Source organism: Carlito syrichta, unplaced genomic scaffold (assembly GCF_000164805.1).
Source record: "Carlito syrichta isolate Samal-C Ts95f unplaced genomic scaffold, Tarsius_syrichta-2.0.1 Scaffold309781, whole genome shotgun sequence".
Classification (NCBI taxonomy): domain Eukaryota; kingdom Metazoa; phylum Chordata; class Mammalia; order Primates; family Tarsiidae; genus Carlito; species Carlito syrichta.
This window is the reverse complement of record NW_007253877.1, coordinates 537,878-558,104: the sequence shown is the minus strand read 5'-3', so window position 1 is coordinate 558,104 and position 20,227 is coordinate 537,878. Positions and strand designations below refer to the sequence as shown.

At 38.7% G+C, this 20,227-nt stretch overlaps 1 protein-coding gene across 3 annotated transcripts in view; it reads right to left on the bottom strand.

The window, feature by feature from the left end:
- The window catches only part of COG6 (component of oligomeric golgi complex 6), an 80,644-nt gene extending 60,729 nt beyond the window's left edge, over positions 1–19,915 (bottom strand). For all 3 annotated transcript variants that reach the window (XM_008067822.2, XM_008067823.2, XM_021717488.1), the window contains exons 1-3: positions 19,743–19,915; positions 13,851–13,922; positions 9,427–9,485 (exon numbers count right to left, since the gene is read on the bottom strand). In XM_008067822.2, the coding sequence (XP_008066013.1) occupies positions 9,427–9,485; positions 13,851–13,922; positions 19,743–19,883 (272 nt within the window). In that variant the 5' untranslated portion in view covers positions 19,884–19,915. The remainder of the gene's footprint in view (positions 1–9,426; positions 9,486–13,850; positions 13,923–19,742) is intronic.
- Between the last annotated feature and the right edge of the window lie 312 nt (positions 19,916–20,227).

The window sequence follows — 20,227 nt, the reverse complement described above, 5'->3', positions numbered from 1 at the left end:
CAGTCTGTAGAATTAATTTGTTTGTTTGTTTTTTTTGAAGATGTAGGATACAATTCTGGGTTAGGTAAACAAATGTTCATTATGCAGGTACCCTTGTTGATGAGGTGTGCTCCCCTACCCCCCCAATTCCCAACTACTGCCAATCCCTTTCTTATGGTATTATGATAATTGTTCAAGGTCTGCTTATGAGTGAGAACATGTGGTACTCAGTCTTTGATTCTGTGATAGATCACTCAGTATTATAGACTCTAAGTCCATCCAAGTTGCTGCAAAGTTCATAATTTTGTCCTTCTTTATGGCTGCATAATATTCCATCGTGTATATGCCCCACATTTTTTTTTTTATCCAGTCCTCTTTCGATGGGCAGCATGGTTGGTTCCATGTTTTTGCTATTGTGAACAATGCTGCAATAAACATATATGTGCAAGTGTCTTTTTCACAGAGTGATTTGAGTTCTTCCAGGTATATTCCCAGTAGGGGGATTGCAGAGTAGTATGGAAGGTCGATTTTTATATCTTTTAGGAATCACCAAACTGTTTTTCACAGAGGTTGGACTAGTTTACACTCCCACCAAAACATAGAAGGGTTCTCTTTTCCCCGCACCCTCTCTAGCATCTGTGGTTTTTTGAGTTATTGATGATGGCCAACCTGACTGGAGTTAGGTGCTATCTCAGTATAATTTCAATTTGCACTTTTTTGATGATTAGTGAGGACCTCATCAAACTGACAAGCTTCTGAAAAGCCAAAGAAACCATCAAGAGAGCGGGGAGACAGCCCACAGACTGGGAAAAGATATTTGCCAATGGTAAATCTGACAAGGCCTAACATCTAGAATCTACAAGGAACTCAAACGTGCCAAAAAGACATACAAGTAGCCCACAGATATGTGAAAAGACTTGATTCTTAAGAAACATCATAGGACAAACAACTCTTTAGAATGTTAAAGTAACCAAGTAGACATGTTCAGTTTGATAAGTTTGTTGTGTAGAAAGCACAGGGTACAGACAGCATTAATACATCGCCCTTGCTATCTGGTTAAAACACACTGTTGAAGGCCATAACATCCAGCAGCAAGCATTTAGGAATCATGGGGCAGAGGACAAGGGTTAAAACAGCACCGTGTGGTGGAAATACAAGGAAAGAATGCTTTTTTTCCTGGTGACTGAGCAAAGGGTCCTGGATGAACACAGAAACAGCCAGATCACAGAACTGTAAAAGTAGATGAAATTTCCTATGAACTGAACTATTTTTCAAAGTAATAAAGACTTTCTTTGAAACAAATATGTGTACACAGACAAACATATATGCTCTCAAGGAACATGTATATGCATATACACACACACACTCACGGTTGTCTAAGCAGCTGAAATTTTGTAATTTTGAAATGTGTGATGGGCCTAAATAACAGTGACACCCTAAAGGATAAACGAGGTTTCAACAAGTGAATTTTGGAACTGGAATCCCAGGTAGAATAACAAGAACTCAGAAAAAGTCCACCTGGTCGATACATGCAGCTAAATCAGAAAACACACTGCAACAACCACTTTAAATTAAGTGTGTTGCACAAAAAGAAAGCCTTTGTGTATGGTGTGGAGAGAGAATAGAGTTAGATAAGACAAAATTCAATTTGAAAAAAATCCATACAACCTCCAAATCCAATTTTAATAATGTTTAAACCAAAAGTTGTTTTCTTTTCTTTTTTTTTTTGAGTTGGAGTCTCACTCCAGTCACCCAGACTGGAGTGCAGTGGCCACTCCCGGCCACCGCAGCCTCAACCTGCTGGGCTCTGGCGGTCCTTCCACCTCAGCCTTCCAAGTAGCCAGAATTACAGGCATGCGCTACCATGCCCAGCTGATTTTTTTATTTTTAGAGATGAGGTCTTGCTGCTCAGGTGGGTCTCGAACCTGCGGGCTCAGGCAATCCACTCGCCTCAGCCTCCCAAAGGCGCAGGATTACAGGCTGAGCCACCGAGCCCGGCTCAAAAGTTGTTTTCAAACTTTTCCTCATACTGTTTCCTTTACAGCTTGATCATAACCATGAGAAAGGAATGTGCCACTACACCTCATCCCAAATTTTCATTTCCAGTCCCACAGAGGTGACAGAAAGTTTTTTGCTTTTTTTTGCAGTAGAGTCTCACTCTGTCGCCCAGGCTGGAGGGCACTGGCACACTTGTGGCCACCTCTGCCTTGACTTGCTTGGCCCAGGCGATCCTTCTACTTCAGTCTTTCAAGTAGCGGGAACCACAGGTGCGCCCACCACACTCAGCGAATTTTCATAGAATAGACAAGGTCTTGCCAAGTTTCCCAGACTAGTCTCGAACCCCTGGGCTCAGGCAATCTTCTCATCTCCATCTCCCAAAGTGCTGGGATAACAGGCAATAGCCGCCACACCTGGCTGAAAGTTTTTATAATCTATCTGAGCTAGATCCCTGCGCATCACTGACAATATCTTCTTTCGTATGGTTCAGACAGTGCTATTGTGTACAAATGAGAGAAGCAGAAAGAAGAAAGGAAAAGTGATGCTTACCTGCCTTCTCCTTGTCTTTTATTAGGTAATGAAGGAATATATATCATATGCTGCTGCAATATATTTTTATGTGAATATTTACACAAAACAAATGGTTTTATAAGTTACCAACTTCAAAACTTGAATTAAAGTACTTTACAATAACACAATTAAAACAGATAAAAATGCTAAAAACTAAAATAAGGAGTACTAAAGAGAAAGGATGAGAAAATAAGAAAGCTATTGCGAGTAAGCACAAAACAGCTCTAAGCTTCCTAGGTGCCCAAGCAAATGTAGAACTAGGACATGCTACACAGACGTGTCTAACAACAGGGGAAGAGCATGGGGGGGAGGAGGTGACATTCATTCATGTACATCTAGTGTGTTCAGCATCTGTGCAAATCATTTAATCACCTCAACAACTCTATGAAATAGATATGTTTCCCTTTTTTCAGATGTGGAAACTTAGGCTAAGGGAGGTCAAGAAATAACTTGCACAAAATTAAAAATCTAATGAGCTCTTACCCGAGAGACTAAAATCTAGGGTTTTTGTCTTCACATCCCGAATTCCTTTCATTGTAACATACTGAACTTAAAAAACAAAGCAAAACATAAATGCTCTCCAGGGATTATTTTTGAATCCAGAGAGATATCTGGCTGGTAGGCCTTTACAAGAGACAATAGAAGCATAACAGTGATTTCCGTTTAAGAAACACAGAGGTGTGTTCATGTGGATACAGCCTTTCCTCATCGTCCAAAAGCCCATCTGCTGACTACCAATGAAGTATTAGGGGAAGTGCCAGGTGCAGTTCTGGGAAGACAATCCTACCCTGAGCTTAAATAGAGCATCAGCTGTCCTGATGACCGACTTCCTTCTAACCCACTTGGAAAAATATTCGTATCATTTATACATCTGTCTAAATAAGAATATCATGTTATCCAAATGAGCCCACAGCATTTCCATTTCTAAAACTAATTGTTTAACTAAGTTTCTCGTTGCAAAGGTAATGGAAAAAACAACTCTCTCCAGCTCCCAGAAACCTGACATCCAAATCTCTGCTAGGCAGTTTTCCTAAAGACATGCTCACAAATGTTCACCTGGCCCGTCTCCCTCTCATCCATAGCTCTCAGGATACAGAATATCACAAGTCTTCCCTTCCCAAAGGCACATCTGGCCAAAACACTTCCATGGGCCTTTTGAAATAATAAATACAGGCCTTGCTTAAATAGTTCGAAGAATATAAGAAGAGAAGCACAATATTCTAATATTGTGTGTCTCCTATAGACATTAATCCGGGTCCCATATATATTATAAGCTCCAATATAATGCTTACTTTTCAGTTTTAATTTTATGTTCCTTTCCTAACACTATAATAATTGGTTTCCATATTCATTCACTCAAGAATTATTCACTGAAACTACAAAGTACCAGGTCCTAGAAATACAAAATACAGAACAAGAAATTGTCTTTGTTCTCAAGGACCTCACAGTTTAGGAGAAAAAGAGGGACAATCAAATGAACAATTAATTGCAAACAACTGTAATGCACACTATAATAAAGATGGCATCAGAATGATTCAACTGAGAACAGGGAAAGTTTAAATAAGCTTTCTACACAGCATTGCTGATCTGTTATCCTCTTGGTTTTAGTCACAATTTTCAATTTTCAAAGCTTCTTGTCGTGGTCAGCATTAACTTAAGAGTAAAATTTGTATCTAGGTCTCTAATTGGTGATGTATTTTTCTAGGAAATATTTCTACCAAAAGAGCTGTTATAATACGAAAAACACTCTAACTGTATGCTAAAGGCACAGGTTTAGCTCTGATCCAGAAATTCCAGAACTGTCCTTCCCTATAGACTTGGCTGCTTTGAGAGTCAACCATCCCTGCAAACTGGCTTAGCTGCAACTCCTCACCAGGGTCCATCCACCACCAGGACAGAGACTGTGGGGATGAAACTGTTCTGCATCCCGACTGTGGCAGTGCATCCACAAACCTACATGTGATAAGACTGTGCAAAAATACATACACGCACAAACGAGTACAAGAAAAGCTGGAAAATCTGAGTAAGACTGGTGGATAGGTATCAACGTCACTCTCCTAGTTGTGATATCACACTCCAGTCTCGCGAGATGTTACAATTGGAGGAAACTACGCAATGATTGTTGGATTTCTGTATTATTTATTTCAACTGCATGTAAATCTACAGGTATCTCAAAAGTAAAGTTTAACTTATAAAAAGTTAAAATGTTTTTTCAAAGCATACCAGTCAGGGAATGAGGGAATTAAGGTGGAAGGGGGCATCTCCCAAAAAACAAAAGACACGAAGAATACTTCAGCTAAGACAAGGTCTTTTAAATTACAGTCTCTGGGTCATCTACATAGAAATTCCTGGGACAGTGTTAAAAGGGCAGAATCCTGAGCGCAATTCAAGATCTACTGAATTACTAATCAAAAAACACTGCTGTTTACTTTTACAGAATCAGATTCTCTGAGGATGGAGGCCAAAATGTGCTATGTTATCAAGCTCCCAGGTGGCTCTTATGTTTACCATGATGAGGTATGGGGTACAAGAAACGGTAGTTGTGAGAAAAGAACAGAAAGGAAAATTTGGGTAAAATCAGATGCCTCCAATAACACCTAACATCAGACTAAATATTTCCAGTGATTTAAAAAAAAAATTTGAAGAAGAAATTGTTCATATTGATTGCAACGGATAGAAAATTCTCGCTAATAAGGCAAAATTTGCCACCTATAAATTTCTCCTTTGAGACTGATTTCCAAACTCAGCAGCAATATATAATAAATCTACTCCTTTTTAAACAGGACAGATGATCAGATATTTGAAGACAGTCAACCTGTCCCTGAATTCTGTACACTAGAGTATAAGGAATTTTTTGCCAACTCTGTTATTTTTGAGACCTTTTATTATTCTATTCACCCTCGTGTAGATACCCTGTTTTTTCTTAAAGGTTCGATTCTATTGACATCTTATGCTTAACTCATACTTTGTGTCATTCAAAAATTTTCAAGTATGTTATCTATGGATTCTCCCAAGTCTCTGGCTAGATGCTGAGTAGAAAAGAAAAGGATTGAAGGTAAGCCCCAAAAAGCACTAGAAACTTAGTACTTTAGTTGGTCAACATCACCCAACTAAACACAGATTTGAGGGTGGGACTGCTTATCTGGCTACAGAATACAGAACTACAATGTCAACATGACAAAAGACAAAAGGGTCAGATCACCTAATTTCATTTTCTATCTGAGCAACTTCCAATTTTATAACTCTGAGGAAGACACTGAACTGCTCTCATTGTGGTTTTTAGAAATTAAAATACAGGGCAAAATGGACTTAGTGAAGAGAAGATAGCTAGTAAAGAAAAAAGCTCCAAAGATCTACAAGGAACTCAAACGTGCCGAAAGGAAAAAAACAAAAAGCTCCTTTAGAAAGTGGGCAAAAGACATGAATAGACATTTCTCAGAAGAAGATACACGGGCAGCCAACAGACACATGAAAAAGTGCTCAGCCTCACTCATCATCAGAGAAGTGCAAATCAAAACCACAATGAGATACCACCTAACCCCAGGAAGAATGGCCATCATCAATAAACAACAGATGCTGGTGAGGATGTAGAGAAAAAGGAACACTTCTACACTGCTGGTGGGAACGCAAACTAGTGCAACCTCTTTGGAAGACAGTGTGGCAGTATCTGAAAGAACTAGAAAGTGACCTTCCATATGACCCAGCAATTCCCCTATTGGGAATATACCCAGAGGAACTCAAATCACTCTACAAAAAAGATACCTGCACACGTATGTTTGTTGCAGCTTTAGTCATAATAGCAAAAACATGAAACCAACCATGTTGCCCATCGAAGCTGGACTGGATAAAGAAAATGTGGTACACATACACAGTGGAATATTATGCAGCCACAAAGAAGGACAAATATAAGCAACTTGAATGGATTTAGAGTCTATCATACTCAGTGATCTATCACAGAAACAAAGAACAAAGTACCATATGTTCTCACTCCTAAGCGGACCTTGAACAATTATAATACTATAAGAAAGCGTTTGACAGTAATGGGAAACTGTCAGGGGAGGGGGATTGGGATTGGCAGTTGAGGGAAACTGCTAGGGGAGGGAGGGGCATACCTCATCAACAAGGGTACCTGCATAATCAATGTTTGTATACCTAACCCTGAATTGTACCCCACATCTTTATAATAAATAAATAAATAAATAAATCAGAAAAAGGTTCTAAAAGCATGAAATTATAATTAAGATCTAATAAAGATGTAACACTTATTTTAACATTTTTCTCTGCCGTGAAGTACAAAATCAAGATATTTTATTTGAAATCCTACCTTTCAACTAGTTTTAAAATGGGGCAGTATTTCATATTTTCTGACTGTCAAACTTTTTGTCAAGCAAAATCTTACGTGGAATCCTAATATATTAAATAAGTAAAAGTGAAATTGCTTGAACCATAATTAAAGTGTAAAACTCTGACCTCCAAAACTCCACATCCTCCTGATTCTTGCAAAGGAACCCTAGGGTTCAACAGACTATAGACTGAATGCCACAAGTCTAGCATAGGTATGTGTTCCAGTATCCAACAGACAATAGTCTACAGTCCGAAAGCCACAATTCTAACACAGGTACAAGTTCCAATATCCAGTAGTCAATAGACTACAGTCCGAAAGCCCCAAGTCCAACATACGTACACATTCCTATATCCAACAGTCAACAAAATACAATCCGAACACTACAAATCTAACAAAGGTACACGTTCCAATGCCCAATAGTCAACAGACTACAGTCCAAAAGCCACAAGTCTAACATATGTACATGTTCCAATATCCAACAGACAACAGACTATAGTCCGAACACAAGTCTAACACAGGTACATGCTACAGTGTCCAACAGTGTATTCCCATACACGTGTAAAGAAACGATGGCTGCCTGTTTTGTGCTATTTGCTAAAGGCAGTATTTTTAAATGAAGTTGGTACATAACATTTAATTTTGTTCATTTCATCGTATTTTACACCATACTTCTGTAAGACAGAAAAATAAGTTATATCCATTATTGTTTTAACTGTAAAGGACCATTTCAGTTGACCTGAGTCTTTTCTAGTCCTGAGACCCGTGATACTCTCTTATACAAGTACTTTCACATCTCTGATTTCTTTATAACTTCCCTTTATCATATCTCCGTCTTAGAACTGTTACGATGGATTAAGGACTCAGTATGAAAAAAGATGTCAACAGATGTGAAACTTAGGAGCAGTGGCCCTCTATTTGCCAGTCTATGTCTAGGGCAGTGTTTTTCAAACTCTTTTGATCATGGTCCACAATAAGAAGTACATTTTACATCATTACCAAAAACTGAAACAAGAGCTTCACAAAACAATATTTACCCAAACTATTTTCTTTATAATTTTTTCTTTTTTAGAGACAAGGTCTTACTCTGGTTGCCAGGCTGGAGTACAGTGGCACAATCCCAGCTCACTGCTGCCTTAACCTACTGAGTTCAAGCAATATTCTGACCTCAGCCTCCCCAGTGGCTGGGACCACAGGCACATACCATCATACCCGGCTACTTTATTATTATTATTATTTGTAAAGACATGGTTTTACTATGTTGTATAGACTGGTCTTGGATTTCTGGGCTCAATCAATCCTCCCACCTCAGCCTCCTGAGTAGCTGGGACTACAGGAGCACACCACTACCCCCAGCTGCCCAAACTATTTTCTGTATTATTTTATCCTAATTAATCTTTTAAGGCACGTTATGATCTACTTAAATAATTTTACAAACCATTGATCTTGACTGCCATTTGAAAATCACTAGTTAGATCAGGATGGACAAATTTTTTCTGTTAAGGACTAGATAGTAAATATCACAGGCATTGTAGGCCACATACAGTCTGTTGCAACCACACAGCTCTGCTGTGGGAGGGTGAAAGGAGTCACAGACAGCATGAAAACACAAGCATGGCTGAGTTCCAATAAAACTTTATTGACAACAGGTGGCAAGCTGGATATGGTCTGTGGCCATGGTTTAACAATCTCTGGTCTATATTATAGTATATTGAGCTACTCTGTAATGAGCAGTTGAGGTGGTTAACATCTCCACATTACTGATGAAACACCTAGAGTACGCAAAGGTTTCACTGATGTACCAAACTACTGGGTGGCAGACAGGTCCATGGCATCACAGTATAATGCTTTTCCCTTCTATACTGCCCCAGACATGAGAGAGGCACTGTTGAAGAGTTTTAGATGAACTGCTATGAGTCTGAGCAATATTTGGCACAACATGACACTAACCCATACTGTACTCACTCATTCATCCAATAGACCAAGAGTATACTACTTGTGTTAACTACCAGGCAAATTCATACAATTAACTCTTAACTAAATCAGAGGGGATAAACTACAGTTTAAAAATAAGAGAAAATGATTGTGAAAAAAACAGTAATAATAACATCACTGAAAATCTGAAAATTTGCACATTTTAAAAAGCAATTACTTCTGAACTCCACAGCAAATCAATAATACATCATCACCTCCATTCCAAAAAAGGAGTACTCTCTCATCCTCAATACCAAGTTTAATACTTCTTTTTTTATGTTGCTATTGGATAGTGACTTAGGACTTCATGTGTTGTACCAATTTTTTTTTTAATTGAGATGGAGTCTTGCTATGTTGGCCAGGCTGGTCTCAAGCTCCTGGGCTTAAGCAATCCTCCCACTTCAGCCTCCTAAAGTGCTTGGACAACAGACATGAACCAACATGCCTGGTTGTACCAATTTTGAACCGTTTTTTTTTCACCTTTGATTTGAAGTTATCCATAATTTTCTTTCTACTTAATTTCCAAATTATTGAAGAGAGAACTGCATGAAGAAAAAACTTACCTTTCAGATTGAAGCTTAGTGGTTTTTACTATTAAATCTTGAGTCTGTTCCTTTGCCGCCTGAAATTACAAACATATCTATCAGTACACTCCAATTTTATTGTCATTCAGAAAACTGAGAAAACAGCAAATGAGATCACGCTACGGAACTCAAAAGTTTGAAATAAAGAAATGAAATGCGCAGAGGTTTCAAGGTTCCTGCACTACTTCAACAAGAGAACCCATTTGGAGTTCGCAATACCCACATGATGTCAAGGCTTCCAGGAAAGGAAAGGTGTCCAAAAGCCAACTAAGGATCTCATGGAGCTTTTTAGTGCAACTGAAGCACTCCAGCAAGCGAAGGATGAAGAAGCATGGCTTCAGTCTCGGCTGTGTCAAGCTAAGATGCCATGAGATCTCTGAATGGGGTTGTAAATTAAGTCATGGACATGCTGGCAGGGAGCACAATAAAAACTTATGAGCTGGAGATAAATTTGAGAATCGAAGTATTAAAAACTACCTGCCTTCCAGGGTTTGGCTCCCTCCCCCAGCCAGAGGTGAAAGGATCGGGAGTGAAAAAGTCAGCCAAAAAGCACTCAGCCCAGAGATCAGACAAACGCTTGTGAAAGGGATTCACGCAAAAGGCAAGCGCAGCCAATGAGATTCTCTCTTAAGGGCCCAAACCGGGGAGCATCACAAGAACAAGTAAGTGATGAGAAGAGAAGCACTTGGTCACGGGGGCAGGGAGACACACGGTGCATGTCTGGAAGAAATATCGCATGAGCCAGGATTGCGCGTACATTGAGTCACTAGTAAACGGAAACTACGAAGAAGATACAGACACAGAAAACAGAAAGTGAGTCAGTCTGTAAAAGAGAAAATACCAGACCAGACACAAAAAAATCACTGGATCATCTTCAAGCTGAAGCAACACAAGAAGAGCCAAGCTTCTGCTGCTGAGGTTTCCGTGTACCTAAGATCCAGACGCCCCAAGTTCTGAGTTGTAAAGGCCTGATCTTTCACAAACGCTGTTCTCAGACTGTCACTAAAATACTGCCTCAGGCATCCTGCCAATAGCAGAGCCCCAAGTCCCATCTCCAGCAAAGCTATTTTGAGTCTGTGTTCCTTGCAAGCAAACTGTGTGCCTACCAAAGAGATTTTTTTTAAGAAAACATATTTAAACCTAGATAATTCAGCACACTCCTGATTTTTCTTTTTATCTTTTTTTTTTAGGTTGGAGTCTCACTCTGTTGCCCACTTGGCGTGAGAGTGGCACGCTCACGGCCACCCCAGCGTCGACCTGCCAGGCTCTGGCAATCCTTCCACCTCAGTCTTCCAAGTAGCCAGAACTACAGGCATGCACTACCACGCCCTGGCTAATTTTTTTTATTTATTGCAGAGACAAGGTCTCACCAAGTTGCCCGGGATGAACTCGAACCCGCAGGCTCAGAAAGTTCACTCACCTCGGCCTCTCAAAGTGCTAGGATCCCAGGCTAAGTCACAGAGCCCGGCCACTCCTGACTTTTAAGGAATGGAGTTGAACACAATAGCTCCCAGTACTCTAGAATTATCAGGCTCAAATCCAAAAACTTCTTCAAATACTTATATCGTCTCATTTCATTTTGCTTTAAAGTTCCACTTCCACCCTTGCACGTTCTTGCCTTATCCAATTTTCCAGGTATACAATTTGCTCAATTCTAAGAAACACTCATATTTTAACACTTCTGGAAAAGATGAAGGCTTTACAAAGTCAATATTAAAAGCCATTTACTAGCTTAGTCTTAGTCCCAGTCATTATTAAACGGATAGCGTATCTCACAAGACCACCTATTATCCAGTGAAATATAATACATTAGCACAATGTTATATGATAAGAATTTGTGGCTGGGCTCAGTGGCTCAGTCTGTAATCCCAGCACTTTGAGAGGACAAGGAGAGTGGATTGCCAGAGCCCGCGGGTTCGAGACCAGCCCGGGCAACTTGGCAAGACCTCGTCTCTACAATAAAATAAAAAATAGTCGGGTGTGGTAGCGGGCAACTGTAGTTCCAGATACTTGGAAGGATGAGGCAAAAGGATCGCTAGAGCCCAGAAAGGCCTTTGTCAGACATGGAGTTGGCAAATACTTTTTCCCAGTCTGTGGGCTGTCTCCCTGCTCTCTTGATGGTTTCTTTGGTTTTGCAGAAATTTATCAGCTTAATGAGGTCCCAGAAAGTCGACGCTGGGATGGCCGTGAGCATGCACTCCAACTTGGGCAAAGAAGTGAGACTCCAACTCAAAAAAAAAAGCATTTGTAAATCTTGTTTGCATATTTCCTGATTCTTCATTTGTAAACTGTGGTAAGGATTCCTAAGCAATGTTTATTAATACTAGCAAGGATTATCAAACAATTTCCATTTAATTTACCTTAAATAATAATAAGGATGACTATTGTTCATTACATAATAAACATGCCCTAATGTATCCAAGCAAACCCACAAAACAATAAACAATAGCATATATAAAATTACTGATTAAATCTTTAGATGTTATCTCATAATAAAAATAATTTCTAAAAGATCACATATTCAAAGCATCTTAAAAAATATTAAGTAACTAAATCAATCATCATAACCCTCTACAATGAAAAGGAGGGGTGACACGCCACAAAATACTTTTCTTTATGAGTAAATAAATTTAACACATGGCTTTAGAGCTGACAATATGAGCGTGTCCATAACAGCATACCCAAATAAATTAGTTTTAAGTAAAATCAGAAGGAACGAACAAAGTCCTCAAAATCATGACTCTAATCTCTGTTGATCTTACAAATGATACATGCACCAAAAATGAATGTAACAATGGGCAGTGTCAAATATTTTTAAACGATTAAAAAGCTATGAGGGAATCATTTACAAGTAATGAAAACATTCTATGTCTTGATTATGGTGACTGTTTCATAGGTGTTTAAAACTATCAAACATTTCAATTTCAACACTTCAAATAAATGCAGTTTATTAGTGTATATATCCTCAATAAAGTTAATATTAAAAAGAAAAAGAAAAAAAATAGACCCACACTACTGTAGAAGGAAAAATGGCATGCAGGTTAGATGCAAAAAAAAAAAAGGACAAAACAGGAGACACTTATAAACTGTTTGAAAAATATTATCACACAAAGAATAAAAACACAATCTTTTGCACTTAAAAATAGCTATAATGAAGAGAATAAAAATATAATTAAGGGTAAGAATTAGAAAATAAGAGGTACTACCAAAAATAACAGGAAACTGAGTAACCCACTATAACACAAAACATAATATTAACATGACCAAAAAATCACAAAAGTAAAATCATGGAAAACCTTACAGAGTAGAATTTGAGAAGACTCTAAGTCATGGGAGCTAGAAGATGAGAAAAGAAAACAAAGAAAAAGAATATTCAGACAAAATAGATATGTGCAAAAAATGTGAAATGGCAATAGTGATTAGCAAATACTACATAATTACTTAAATATTATAAAATTAAAGATCTGGCTAGGCTCATGCCTGCAATCTCAGCATTTTGGGAGGCTGAAGCAGGAGGACGGCTTGAGCCTAGGAATTTGAGACTGGCTTGGGCAACATATCAAGACCTCATTTCCACAGGAAAAAAAATTAAAAGATAAGCTGGGTGTGATGGCATGCACTTGTAGTCCCAGTTACTTGGGAGGCTGAGACAGAGATCATTTGAGCCTGAGAGGTCAAAGACTGTGAAGAGCCGTGATCGTGCTACTGCGCTCCAGCCTGGGCAAGAGTCAGACCCTGAATCAAAAGAAAAGAATAGTAAAGTAAAGTAAAAAAGTAAAACAAATAAAGTAAAATAATGAAATAAAATAAAACAAAAATTAAAAATAAATGTGATGGTTACAACTGGCCCTTAAGGAGAATTAGTTCTGTCACTTCTCCAAAATTAGATGAATGAGCAAAATCAGGTCAAATGCTAATTCTATAGCCAAACTAGAGGTTGGGATTGTTTTAATAAACAGAGTTAAATTTATATATATATATATATTCCTGGAATTTCTTTAGGCTAAGCATGAAGCAGAATTAAGCAGGGTCTTAACCAGGCACAGCTTTAGTGTGAACTTATTCCTAAGGCTTCTACTAAAAAAAAAAAAAAAAAACCCATTCCTGCTGAACTTCTGGGCTATGATGGAATTGAAAGGTTTATTAAAACTCTACAGTTAGCTCTGACTGGCCAGACCAAATGAGAAAGGCTCTGGAGTTAACTGAACAGTGTTAATAACCATCACCCAAAAAAACACACAGACATTCATAGTTAAAAAAAATAAGCGTACTATTTATATTCAAGCATCCTAAAGGGCATGGCATATTAGAGATCCATACAACAATTAGATTGCAAACCCACCTAATAACTTTTTCAAGTTTACACAGCAGGAATGATGTTAAATCTAGCCACTATAGAATACCTGGAGGCGACAAGTCATATCTTGACAACAGTTGCTCATGGCTTGCACGTCCTCATTTATGCTTTCCAGTTCCTGAAAAGGAGAAAGATAACATCACAAACATGGTATGCACAGTGAGAAGATTCTCTTCTCTTAGCCAAATCTTTTAGTCCCATGGATCTTTTGGTCAAGGTATGACAAGATATTCCATATTTAATACTGGAAATGATTAAAAAGAATAATACCTAGTATTAGAAAATATGTAAAGAAATTAGTCCATTCCTTTTAGGGGGTATGACAATAGGAAATGGCGAGGGTTTAAAAATATGAGTATCTCTTTATTCAATAATTCTTTTTTTTTTTTTTTTTGAGTCAGAGTCTCTTCCGCATCACCCAAGCTGGAGTGCCGTGGCACACTCACGGCCACCCCAGCGTCGACCTGCTGGGCTCCGGCAATCCTTCTGCCTCAGCCCTCCAAGGAGCCAGAACTACAGGTGTGCGCTACTGTGCCCAGCTTTTTTTTTTTTTTATTTTATTGTAGAGACAAGGTCTCGCCAAGTTGCTCAGGCTGGTCTCAAACCTGCAGGCTCAGGTAATCTACTCACCTCAGCCTCCCAAAGTGCTAGGATTACAGGTTGAGCCACCAAGTCTAGCCTATTCAATAATTTTAATGAGAATTTATCCTACAGAACTAATCAAATAAGTGTGTAGCATTATACATACAAGCATGATCAACATAGAGCTGCCTTAAAAAAATGGAAACGTGAAACATTTCCAACCACATAATGGAAATCTGTACATACATTAACTATGATAATGTAGATATATGTTTATGGATTGATAGCTACATAAAATAAAAAAAGAAAATCATAAAATAATACATATGAGGAGGACTAAAAAAAACCCAGAATTACCTTTTGGAGGGTACAGGTTTCAGACTTCCCCCACTAGGTAAGTGTTCTAGGAGCCCATTGGCATCAGTGTATCAGCTAGTGTTGCTGTGAGAGGTTGTGTTCTCTCACAACATTTTTTTGGGAGACTGTTTCAATGCGTTTGCCCATTTCATAATGGGTGATTTCCAAGCATACCTGCCCATGCTGTGCTACGTATTCAGCAATCTTTGACCAAAAACAGCAGAACTCCCATGTCCCACCCTACGTATCACCTGATCTCACTCTGAGCATTTTTGTTTGTTTGTTTCCCCAATGAAAAAAGTCCTCAAAAGGAAATGTTTTACCAATGTGGAAGAGGTGAAACAAAAAACAGCAGAAGCACTCAAAGGCATCGTTCAAAAACTGTTTTCAGCAGTAGAAAAAGCATTTCAACAGGTGTACTGCATAAGGTGGGGACTACTTTGAAGATGACTGAAGTTTAAACATGTAAGGATCACTTGAGCCCAGCAGGTCAAGGCTGCTGTGGCTGTGAACGTGCCACTGCACTCCAGCCTGGGCAGCAGAGTGAGACTCCGACTCAAAAAAAAAAAAAAAGAAGACAAACTAAACACATCGGGATAAATACACAATTTTTAATAAATAACTTGTTTTTTTGGGGGGCCCCCATGTATACTATCTCCACATTTTTTAGAAAAAATAGGTATTTGTATACAGAAGAACATAAAAAAGCCATGCAATTAAATACTGACAATAGTTATTTCTGGGTGCTACAGAGTCATAACCAATTATTTTTTCTATTTCTGACCTTATTATCTATCTTTTCTTTCATGAGTTATTTATAAATTTTAATCAATAAAAACAAGCCAATGTGAAAAACAAATAAGCTAATAACAGTGCCTCTTCCAATCATGTTCAAAGTCATCACAGATCATCTGATAACATTCTCTCCCTATCTATTTTCACCAACCTCCGCAGACACACGCTTAATTGGTCTCTAAATCCGATCATGATACCCCTTAATGCACATGACTTATCCACCTCTTTTTTACCATCTAAACAGTCACTACGTTATTGGCTGCTGTTATCTCTCGCATGGACTGATTTTTAAAAGCCTTCCAACTGGGAGACCAGGCTCTGTGTTCAGCCTAAGTCACCCTCTACTCTTCACTAAATCAGTGACTTAATATAAAATATGACCATATCACAAAAGAATAACTAGTGTCACACGGCACTATTGTCTTCTTTTACTCAATTCGATTCGGAGCCACACAATAGAAAAATGTGAGGAAGGAACGTTTCAGGGGAGGACCGTGTCTTACCGCAGTCCCTGCCAATACAAAGCCAGACCTTGAAATAGAAACAGGCAGTTTTATGAAGGCATAGGCCAATTAGGGCAAGAGATATGATAGTAGTCAAGAGTCAGGCACAGTAGCTCATGCCTGTAATCCCAGCACTCTGGGAGGCCGAAGTGGGTAAACTGTTTGAGCCCAGGGGTTCAAGACTAGCCTGGGCAGCATAGCAGGCTTGCCCCTACAAAAAATGTAAAAATTAGCCAGTCATGCTAGTACACACCAATAGTCCCATCTACTCGGGAGGCTGAGGCAGACGGATCACCTAGGCTAGGAGGTCAAGACTGTGATGAACCATGACCATCCCACTGCACTCCAGCCTGGGCAACAGAGGGAGACTCTGATGTTTTTAAAAACAATTTTGTAAAAGCAGTCAAGGAGAGCTATATAAACTAAAGGTGAGGTTTACAAAACGCAGAGATTTGGTAAATTATAATTAAAAGACCTTTATGTTGCTTGTATTGTAAAGTCTTTATTTGAATTTATATCAAACAGGCTTCTTTTCCCCTCAATTACACCAAAAATTTTTTTCTATGAAAATTTTCAAAAGCAGGATAATATGAACACCCAGGTACCCATCACCCAGCTTCAACAAGACACTCACAACCACTCTTGTTTATCTATCTACTCACTTTCTAGTTCTCTCCCTCTCCACTTTCTCTCTCCCCTACAAACTGAATTGAAGCAATTCCAGATATCATGTCACTTCATCTATAAACATATTAGTATATATTTCTAAGAGGCTTCTAAAAAATAACATCTTCACATATAAACATTTAGCAATAATCTCTTAACATCATATCTCTAGTTAGTGTTCAAATTTCCTCACTAGCCTCAATTTTGTAATAATTTGTTTAAATCAGAAATCAAATAAAAGTCAATAGCAATTGATATTTCTCTCTCTTTTTCTTTTTTTTTTTTTTTTGAGTTGGAGTCTCACTCTGTCGCTACAGGTGCACGCTAACACGCCCGGCTAATTTTTTTATTTTATTGTAGAGATGAGGTCTCGCCTGCCCAGGCGGGTCTCAAACCCGTGGGCTCAGGCAATCCACTCACCTCAGCCTCCCAGAGGCACGGGATTACAGGCTGAGCCACAAGCCTGGCTTCTCTTTTGTTTTTGTTTTTGAGTTGGAGTCTCACTCCATCACCCAGGTTGGAGAGCAGTAGCACACTCAACGGCCACCCCCAGCCTTGACCTGCTGGGCTCCTGCAATCCTTTCGCCTCAGTCTTCCAAGTAGCCAGAACTACAGGTGCATGCTCCATGCTCAGCTAATATTTTTGATTTACTGTAGAGATGAGGTCTCACCATGTTGCCCAGGCCGGTCTCGAACACGTGGGCTCAAGCAATCCTTTCTCCTCGGCCCCCCAAAGGGCTGGGATTACAGGCTTAAGTCAACACGCCCGGTCAATATTTCTCTTATTCAGTTACTAATTCTCTTATCAAAGTCTTTTTGAGTCTCTACAGAGTCTCACTCCTCCCTATTTTTCTTTTTCTTACAATTTACCTGTTGAAGAAAACAGTTCACTTCCTTGTACAATTCCCAACATTCCAGATTTTGCTGACTGCATCTTCATGACATCACCATTTCTCTCTATCCCCTATATTTCCTATAAACTGGCAGTTAGGTCTACAAGCTTGATATACCATGTTCTATTTTCTGGCAAATATTTTCATGCCTGATATTGTATATTTATCAGGAGTCACATACTTGGTTTTTTTTTTCTTTTGTGAGGCTAGCAGCTAGCCAAATCAGTGTTTCTCAGCCCTGGTGATTTTGCCCCATATGGGAGCACTTGGCCATGTCTGCAGGCATTCTTGGTTGAACGACTGGTGGACGAGGTGTTCCTACTGGCTTCTGGTGGGCAGAGGCCAGGGATACTGCCAAATATCCTACAGTGCAAAATACAGTCCCCAGCAAGTATCTGGCTCAAAATATGAATAATGCCAAGGCTGAGAAACTCTGAGCTAGATCCATCAACTCAACAGCAACTGCAAAACCTTCTAATCTTTCTTTTTTTTTTTAAGTGAGAAAGCAGGATTTATTGAGAAGACAGAGAAGCTCCCACAGTGGGAGGGGACCCAAAGGGTTTGCTCATCTGATCTTTAAATCTGACCATTTCTTCCAGTTGGACTAATTCTAAAAAATGTTTCTAAATTTTTTTTTAACATTTCTAAATTTTACCAAAAAAAGTCTTAAAAAATCTCCCCTCAACAACTGAAAGTATCTGGCACACACACACAAAAAAACCAAAAAAATAAGGTAAGCGCTTGACCCTTTTTCCTTTTATTTACAAGTTTCAAAATAATAAGTTGGTTCCTTTATATCCACCACAGAAAGTCAATGAGGGTTCTGCCCTATATTGTTAAGAACTCATGAACTTCAGGTTTGATATATTTCAGCCCACTGCAGTTAGTCTTATAAATGCTCTATCTGTCCCATCTTTGGCCAATATAAGCCTTGTTATCTCCAGACACTTATCCAATAGTCTCAGATAGCATTCTTGTTTCTGGTACTGATAAGATTCTCATTTCAGTTGAAAATGGTGTTTAAAAGGTTCAGGCAGGCCAGGCACAGTGGCTCAAGCCTGCAATCCCAGCACTTTGGGAGGCCAAAGTGAGGGGATTACCTGAGCCCACAGGTTCAAGAACAGCCTAGGCAACTTGGTGAGACCTCATCTCTACAATAAATCAAAAACTTAGCTGGGTGTGGTAGCATGCACCTGTAGTTCTGGCTACTAGAAAGGTTGAGGTGGAAGAATCACCTAAGCCCAGCAGGTCCAGGCTGCAGTAGTTGTGAGCGTGCCACTGTACTCCAGTCTGGGTGACAACTCAAAAAAAATAAAAGAGCCAGGCATGGTGGTGCACACCTGTAGTCCCTGTTAATTGGGAGGCTGAGACAGGAGGATCACTTGAGCCCAAGAGTTCAAGGTCATAGTGCACTATAATAGCTCCTGAGACTAGCCATTGCACTCCAGCCTGGACAACACAGTGAGACCCTCATCTCTAATGCAATTTAAAAAAAAAAAACTTCCAGATTATTAGACTTCAATCAATGAAATCCTACCAGATTGTTAAAAATAATCTATTTTTATTAAGCACTCACTGAAACCATATGCAACATTTCCATAACTCACACAAAAATGTTATTATGGTGCACTATTAATATAGTTAATAAAATATTACATAATAAATAAGATATAATAACATATAAATAAAAGTTATTTTTATCCTATGGTGAGTAGACTACACTCTTAAAGTATAATGAATAATTATCAGTGCATTGAAATAACATCTTAAACTAAAATCTTCATAATTTAAGATGCAGTAAACAGAACTCAACGCTAATTACTCTCCAATGGAGAAGTGGTTATCCGCTTTCTAACAGAAAGTCATTTGGAGAAATGTTACTTTTTGTTAAGAAAACTAAAGTTCTTAAGATAACCTTCTAGAACAATATCACAACTTTCTATGAAGTAGTATTAATGGAGGTCACAGATTTAGAAATCACACTAATCCGATAAAGACCCAGATGCACCAAGAGTAAGTGCTAAGTTTTCTGTCTGGACATGGAATTTGAATGCAAACATATCAACCTAATTAAAAAAAAAATATTGAGCACAGAGCAGGCGTAAATTCTCAATAAATGGTAAGCGAAAAATGTTTACGTACCTCCTTCACTTCCTTGAAAATGCTTACAAATTCCTCATTGATGGCTAAACTTCTACGTTCAATATCTCCACGTAAATTTCTTCGAGTCCGCAAACTATTTTCAACAAAAAAGGATGAAAGTGCCTTGAGAGCTTCCAGCATTTCCTACACAATGAGTAACAGAAGATGGTTACAGGGACCAATTTTTGAGTGTTTTTCTAGTCTCAAGCCAAAATGTAACAGAATCACTTTGAACTAATTTGTTTCCATTAAACAATCCAAAAAATATTGGATGAGCTTCAAATTACTCTAGAACACAGTAAGGATATACTCATTTGTGTACAATGGTGTGTGTGTGTGTGTGTGTGTGTGTGTGTGTGTGTGTGTATGGTATGTGTGCGTGTGTGTGTGGTGTGTGTGTGTGTGTGTATGTGTGTGTATAAGGTTATTCACTGAAGAATTGTTTGGAATTGCAAAGATTGGAAAAAATCTGAAAGCTCATTTTA